Consider the following 8,372-nt stretch of genomic DNA (forward strand, 5'->3'; position numbering starts at 1 on the left):
GTATTATATTGTAAAAGTCAAATATATAAAATCATAATAGCGTTACCCTTACAGAAATTCTTTAATTGCGATTTAATTTTTCTTTGTACAAATTTATGAGCACACGTAACAATTTGTTAATCATTTCTTTATGATACCTTATATGATAAAATTCACAAATCAGTTTGAAAACTGATTAGAAGGCAATGAAATTGAGAAAAAGACGCTTAATTAACAGCAGCTAAAATGATTGAAAACACCAAGAAAATAGTATTCAGCTCGATAGTGCTTGCCATGGCCCATCCGCATTCCAGCTCCGTTTTTAACAAATTTGACAACGATACGTTGTTTTTGTTCAGACAGAACGTCTCGCGGATATCGTCATCCCAACCATTGTCCCAACAATTAAATTCGTCGCCCTCCTCTTCGAAATTATGAAATTCGTCGTAAGAAATACATTGGTCCTCTTGATATTGTCTGTGCTTCCTTTGCCATATTTCTATCCATCTATGTAAAAAGAAATTATTATTGCTCATTAATCTTAGGAGATCAATTGATATTTTGCAAATCAGCATATAATGAAGAATTAAGTTACAAAAAGAATAAAATTTAATAAATTTTAAAATCAAGTAAATGTATTAATTTGTCTTCTGTATAACGCCATATTTTGAAATAATGATATTACAATTTACTAATGTACGCTTTGTTTCTTTTAAATCCATATTCAATGTTCAAGTCTTTTACTGTAATAATTTGATTTTTATTGTATCATACCCAATATCGCAATCGCAATTGACGTGACTACCCGCTAATCGAAGTTTCATGAGGAATCGCTGGCTCGGTACTCCTGGTTTGTAACTGGATGATGGATTATGCAATGATCGTATATCGCTATCGCGGATTTCCACGGTTATATTACGCACACGTTGCGCGTTTCTAAATATTTCTCGCGGTACAATCTCTACGCTGGTATTGTATAAACTGAAGTGAAGATGGGGATTTCGCATACCCTAAAAAGTTAGTCAATGTTTACTTAATAATATTTAACATTTTTAAGTAAAATTCATGACTAATTATTTTTATTAAAATTTAAACTTTACGATAATATATAAAATTATTACAGACAGTTCTCATAAAAATTAAATAAAATTTAATAAGTTAACTAATTCTGAGTCAGAATTATTTTGATCCAGTTAAATTTTGAAACAGTTAAAAGAGTTAAATTTTCGTTTAAATAAAAAATATGTTGAAAAAATGTATTAAAAATTTTACAAAAATCTTTTAACAATGAGTTAAAATACGAAAACTTACGTGTAATATCTCTGGATGTATAGTTTTTAAAGCTTTACCAGTCAACATAATGTTGTATAATTTGTAAGGCAATTTCCCTCTCATTTCTTTCTCTAGATTGGTGTCATTTTGAATCTATTACAAATATTATATGTTCAGTAAATCTAATTTTTATACGTACGCTATTCATCCAGTACTCACATCAATGAGCAAATGTTTTAAACCGTGGTTATATTCTAGGATGTTGGGAAAGTTGAAATTCTTTATACTATTATACGTAGTAATGTGTAGTTTGCGGAGTTTGGTAGCTTTGCAAAGCGCTCCTGCCTACAAAAATCGATTCGTGTCTATGACGAGATCTTGCAAAATTTGTGACATGCAAATTCAAAATATAAATACAATCTTACTTCAAAGATTGATAGACTGAGTTTTCGTATATCGAGCTCTTCGAGACTATCAGCCACACCAAGAAAACTAGTATTTGTAATAGCAGTAATGGGATTGTTCGCCAAATTGAAGGTTTTTAATTCCGGTAATGTATGAGTAATTAACGGTACCACTGTTAAATCATTATAACTTAAATCTAAATAATGAAGAGATGTAAGATTGGACGACATTTCCGGGGAAATCGATGCCAATCCGTTATGTGCCAGATTTAAAGTTTGCAATCGTCTTAGAGGCAACTCTGGAATCTACATTACGTATTACATGCTACTGTTTTATACGCTTTTTGCATATAGAATAAAATACTTACACTTAAGAGAGAAATATTGCTCAGACCGAGATACAGAAGTGTGTCCTCTAAACCGTAGAACGTTCTTCCGCGGCTTTCCAAAATAAGTTGTTTATTGTGGCTTAAGTCAAGATGAGCTAGATATGGTAGATCAGAAAATACGCCATCATCTAATCTAACTAGTCGATTATACGATAGATCTAACCACACAAGACCCTATTGAAAAATAATACATTAAAAAATTACAAATATAACATACACATTATATAAATATAATAATACATAATATAATCTATAATATAATTACTTAGCAGTAAACAATTAAACGACATAGTTAATAAATAGTAGCTATCTCTTAGAGTTTTCAGAGTAATGAACTTACTCTAAGTCTGAATATCGTGTCGGTGGTGTGAATCCCCGATAGAATGTTCCAGGACATATCCAAATTTACTAAATTTGCAGTGGAAGTCACCGACATACTTTTGACGGGCAGTCTCGTGAATTGATTGTGCGAGAGATCAAGACTCTCTATATCAGAGTCAGTAAACATGTTGTCTGGCAGTGTTCTTAGCTTGTTATGAGATAAATCCACGATGCGCAGTTTCTTCAAGGATCGTAGAGTCTCCGCTGGAATGTCCATGATTTCGTTCCAAGAGAAAAGTAACACTTGCAAGTTGTTTGTGTTCTTCAAGCAATCAAAATATATCTCTATCAGCTCATTATGTCTCAGGTCGAGCCATTGCAAGTGAGGCATATTGCCAAAGACATCTTGAGTAATGTTTCTTAATTGATTGTTTGACAGATACAGATGAGTGAGTGAGTACTCGACTGGCTTGAAGTAATACTTCGCAATATCGGAGATATTATTGTAACTCAAATCCAGAACTTTGATGTTCGATTGCACATTACCACCAACTAAAAATAGAAATGTGGAAATTAAGAATATCAATTTAAAAATAATGACTGCTATAAATAAAAACAGTTTAATAAATAGAGAAAAGTAAATAATATTAAATAGTTTAAATAAACAAAACGAAATGGAAACAGAACAAAACGAAATGATTCAAAATTAAATTTTATATTCATTATTTATAATTCGAAATTTCTAAATCATTATTTCTAAATCGAAAAGTTAATATTCCTTTTGAGATTTATTAAACATGAAAACTGTAAACTCACCGACAGATGAAGATATGAAAGAGGTGTTATTTACCCATAATTTTGAAATTTCATTATGACTAACGTTGACTTTGAATGATGATAATGTACCCACTTGATCGAATGAGGCGAAGTCAAATTCATTAAGATTGTTATATGCGAGATCAAGAAATTCAAGATCTGGTAAATTCTAAAACAGTATATTAATCAATAATATATATTATAAAAATATTCTTTTCAAATCATTAATTTATCATTGAATTTTTACTTAGAACAAATACAAAACAATTAACGCTTATAAAATTATTTTTTAACAATAAAAATTATAATTTTAATTGCATTAAATTTTAAAAATCCAAATGGCAGAATCTTTATTTTTAATTAATTCTAAATTGATTTTAGTTTAACACAGATTTAGCCTGTATGCATGTATTAAATTACTTCAAAGGCTTCATCGGTGATGTCTCTAATCTTGTTGCCGCGCAGATTGATATATTTAAGTCGGTTCATATTTATAAAGGCTCGTCTTTCGATCCTCTCGATGGTATTGTCTTCCAGGTTAATTGTTATTAAAGCCGACAAATCAATGAATGTATGAGTTTGCAAATCCCTCACTTGATTAAAAGCGAAGTTGATTTCTTCCAGCGTTGAATGGATATCACCCTAATCAAATAATTTTTTGTCATATAAAATACATATCATATAAAGAAGCAACTTACTTGAAAAGTACCCTTCAGTATACTATCAATTTCGTTATCCTGAAGCTCCATGCGTTTTATCCTTTTTAAAAAATGAAAAGATGTAGCAGATAAAGATCGTATCTTGTTATTGCTAAGGTCAAGATGCTGCAAATTCGTTAACGATTTAAATGGCCCATTTGGTATTTCAGAAATTGAGGAGGAGAGACCATGAGACATCCTTAATGTTAAAAGAGAATAGCCCACCTATACATAAATTTCAAAAAAAATTTAGACAACTTTGTATTGTTTATATAATTTTCTTATTACACATAGTAACATTTAGGCCGGTATTCATAGTTGATTCTTATATTTAAGCAATAGACATCTTAAGATATCATAAGCCAAAGTCATATTGCATTTTAAGACATTACTTAAAACGATCTTAAAATAAGAATTAATTAGAAACACCGGCCTTAATGTTACAAATTAACTTTTATAAAGATTTAATTCCTCTAACTTACTCCTATAGCACAAAGTTGCACAAAAGTTGCAGCAACACTGTTGCAACATTGCATTGTAGCAATATTGCAGAGATTTTGCAGCGATATTTTGCTGCAAATTCTGTGCTGTATGGGATATTAAGTTTAAGCTAAGAAAATTTGATAAGCGGAATAAAAAATTTACCTCCGAGAAAGCATCATCATCTATAGTCGATATCGAGTTTTCAGAAAAATCAAGATGCTTGATTCCGCGAACGTGCATGAAAGCGTGATTTTTGATCGTATTCAGATTACTATTAATTATCCGTAATTCTTTGATATCCATACCAAATTCTAGAAAATCATTTGCCGATAAGATTGTCTGTGGCATTCGGGAGATCGAGAGGAAACGCAAATTTCTCATTTGTCGTAAGTCTTGAAGGGAAATCATGCTGTTCTGCTTGCCGCTGAGATCCAAATTATACAAATATTGGAAGCCACTAAAAACTTCAGCTAAAAGTACACATCGTGAGGATCATGCTTGTTTTGTCCATCAATTGCAAAAAAAATATGCACTATTTACTTGGCGAAAATGTGTTGATACGATTCTCGCGGAAGATAAGCGTACGCAGAAAATCGAATTCTTGAAATAGACGATTAGGAAGCACAGTTATATTATTTCCTGACACGTCTAATAACTCGAGCGACGATTCCAAGCCAGCTAAGTTGGCCGAGTTGATCTCCAGCAGATCGCAATCGCTCAAATATAGCTCACGAATGCGCGAATCTTTGAACGTACCCTCCTTTAATTACAAATATTTGATATATATAACTATCAATGCTATTATTCAATAGATACTATCAATATAAGATCTTAATTTTGGAAGTATTTTAAATATTTTTTCAACTTCGTAATGCGTTTGATTTAAATCTTATCAAATTATATAATTTTTAATTTATCATCATACCTCGATAGTCATCAAAGGATTGCCTCTAAGATATGTGCGGTTGACCTTGTAAAAATGTTGAAAATCGCCGGATGCGAAAGTTTCGATCTGATTATAATCCAGTTGTAACACATCTAGAGACATCTGTATACCCTTGACTTCCGGTTCCTGTTGAGCGTGCAGCATTTTCGATATCTTGTTGTAACTGAGATCAAGGATCTTCATACGTTTCAATGAAAATAATTGGGTATACGGCACATATGTCAATTGATTGTCATTCAAATAAAGATGTGTCAGGTGAGCCATCCCATCCCTGAATACCGAAGGGTCGATCTCTTTCAAACTATTTTCTCGAAGATCAAGAGTCTCTAAATACGTGAGACTAACGAAAGCATCGGCTGGCAATTTCTCAATCGCATTTTTTCCTAAACGTAGAGTTTGTAAAGAGTTCTCCAAACCACGCCAATTCTCCGGCACAATGCGAGATATCTTGTTACCTGCATACAAAATTATGCATGTGATAATATTACACTTTTCAACTTATTATGTTACATAAATTTCTCTGTGTATAATATTTTTAAAGCTATTATAAATAATAATACAGCTATTATAAATAGTAATACTCTCTCTTGTATATTCACTCTAAATAAATATTCTGATTAATCTCTCTTGTATTCAATCTAAATAAATGTCCTGTTTGAACTTATTATTAGAATTGCTAAGAAGAAGAAATTCGGTACATTTTTATTTAAAAACTTAGTCAATTAAGATTGTATGTAAAATTATTATTAGAGTCCGGAGATTAAAGTTCTGAGATCGTGTTAACTGTAGCTAGTTATCCCCACTACACCGTATCTCCCACCATTGTGGCGCCGTCACTCGCCACGGCTTTGGGCGAGTGGCAGTAGAGAGAATCGTGAAGAACTCGCTACGGTTGACTCGAATTGATGACGTCGGTCGGCGGATAATGCGGATTTTTAATTATTACAAACTTTAATAATCTATATAACATCATGCTTTTGAATTATTGTAAGTGTCAATAGATTTTTCTAAACTATGATTTGATACAATTATATTTGATTTATTTCGATAAAAGCAATAGCGAATACCTGTGAGTTCGAGAACTTCCAGTTTTTGTAAATGTCTAAATGATTTGCTCGGTATGCTTGCGAGTTGATTGTAGGACAAGTCGAGCATCGATAATGATCTTTCAAGACCTAGAAAGGCTTCTTCTGGAATATCCACCAGAGGATTATGCTTAATTTGTAGTTGATAGAGACCTAAAATATATAAAACATTATATTATTTTGGAAAAAAACATCACGTATTCTTACATATTCTTTTACAACTAAAAATACATTTAATATTTTAAATAATAATAAAAATTGATTTCAATGTTATTTTAAAAAATAAAAAATCCATGTGTATAAATATTTTATTAAAGTAAAAATACTGTTTTTAAATTACATAAAAATATGATTTGTAATGAAAATTGAAAAAAAGATAACACGAGATAAGATATATAGTCTGTGATTCTTCATTTTATCGTAATATTAATTAGTTCAATCAAATACCAGTATTCATAAGATACTGTGGCTGCAGAAACCTCAGCCCATTGTTCTCCAGTTGCAGCATATACATTTTAGATGCATTAATCGGCTGCGGTATTCGTGGCATTGGTACATTGTAGCACGCCACTCTACCAAGATCCGGCATGGCTTTCGAACAAGTACAAAGCGGATTAAAAAAACACGGTGGATAATGGACCGGTAGCTCGTGCATCCGCGCCATGGATGCCCACATCATCAGCAACAGGGTGATCACCAGCATAGCGTACGCAACCTTCACCAAAGTAAAGAGCTTCTGCAAATTATCGATTCCGCATATTGGATTCGCTTCGAAGGTGACATCGTATAGGAACAGAAATTCTTTTTTGTTATAAGTAAAACCTCTATCCAAATATACGTAAAGTTCCCCAAACATTAATAATTATTTAAAAATGATGCGATTAGTAAATGTATTAACACGTGCTGCCTCAATATTATATGAATTATTAGAAATACCTGTAATTTGCACAATTAACCACATTAAACAAATCATTATTACAATTATCATTATCATTTTGAATGCTTGATGGTTTGGTTTCTAAGCGTCAGTTCACGTCAAATATCGTGTGTATAATTTTAATTATTATAATTATTCAATAGTGACAATCTATCATAACTTTGCCATCCATTTCACTTTTCTTGCTTCGAAAGTTCAATAAACTTTCCTTATATAAAAATCTTATTGTATTTTTATAATCTCTCTCTTTCACAAGAGAGATATCATCCTTTTAAATTTTCAAAACAATACACTTTGTCTCTCTTTGTTTTTAATAATGATTATTTTGCAAAAGTACTGCCGAAGTCTTCAATAGCTATAATACGATTAATGAAGACTACATTCGCAGACGAGTTACAAATAGAAATTTTACCATGCTCTTTTAGATTGTCCTCTGCTTCTTTCCGTATATTGTATTCCTTCGCCAACATCGAACAACAAACACTAACTGATCGTACGCGGTGGTCAGACACATTCGATCGCCGTTGTTCGCGCGATAGGGCTTCGCGTGCACGCTGACAGTCCCAGTGCTTCTCTTTACCCAATTACGAACATTATATTTCATTAGACAGCGATCGAATAAAGTTGTGCGCATAAAGCCATTTAAAAATCCACTCGTTGATGTCTGAAAGTATATTTAAACCGCACAGTCAGAATAACAGTTTCGCGACTACCACGATAGCATTCAATTTTGACATTCCGATATTATTTCGAATTTTCGTATAAAAGCTTCAATTTCATCTTTTTCATTTAGATATAGCAGCGCACAGTGACATAAGAATGGATAGAAGATTGATAGAAAGTATCGTAGTTAAAACAGCCATATATTTAGGCGAATTATAAAATTTTTCTTATCTATATATTATTATATATAAAAACGATACGTTTGTTTCGATAATGTTTTACATAAATGTAATGTGCGTACAGCACATTATCGATAGACTTTCACATCTGTAATGCATTGTAACAAGAAATATTGTATATAGATATATTTACACACACA

The 8,372-nt window shown here is 31.8% G+C and overlaps 1 protein-coding gene across 3 annotated transcripts; it reads right to left on the bottom strand.

Moving 5' to 3' along the window:
* Nucleotides 1-44: 44 nt before the first annotated feature.
* Nucleotides 45-8,209, bottom strand: LOC108752055 (chaoptin). 3 transcript variants are annotated; one of them, XM_018492655.1, is made up of 16 exons: nucleotides 7,743-8,205; nucleotides 6,841-7,108; nucleotides 6,376-6,546; nucleotides 5,288-5,763; nucleotides 4,903-5,122; nucleotides 4,525-4,832; nucleotides 3,880-4,104; nucleotides 3,602-3,823; nucleotides 3,182-3,350; nucleotides 2,385-2,917; nucleotides 2,024-2,218; nucleotides 1,677-1,961; nucleotides 1,471-1,596; nucleotides 1,291-1,404; nucleotides 754-989; nucleotides 45-486 (listed from the first exon to the last, which is right to left on the bottom strand). In XM_018492655.1, the coding sequence occupies exons 1-16, from the start codon at nucleotides 7,743-7,745 to the stop codon at nucleotides 207-209; spliced, it is 3,831 nt and encodes a 1,276-aa protein (XP_018348157.1). In that variant the 5' UTR covers nucleotides 7,746-8,205; the 3' UTR covers nucleotides 45-206. The 3 variants fall into 3 exon arrangements, with proteins under 3 accessions (XP_018348157.1, XP_018348156.1, XP_018348158.1); XM_018492654.1 differs by having other exon boundaries at nucleotides 6,841-7,129; XM_018492656.1 differs by lacking the exons at nucleotides 45-486; nucleotides 754-989 and having other exon boundaries at nucleotides 1,311-1,382; nucleotides 1,451-1,596; nucleotides 6,841-7,129; nucleotides 7,743-8,209.
* Nucleotides 8,210-8,372: the final 163 nt, after the last annotated feature.

The sequence above is a fragment of the Trachymyrmex septentrionalis genome, unplaced genomic scaffold (genome assembly GCF_001594115.1).
Source record: "Trachymyrmex septentrionalis isolate Tsep2-gDNA-1 unplaced genomic scaffold, Tsep1.0 scaffold53, whole genome shotgun sequence".
Taxonomy (NCBI): domain Eukaryota; kingdom Metazoa; phylum Arthropoda; class Insecta; order Hymenoptera; family Formicidae; genus Trachymyrmex; species Trachymyrmex septentrionalis.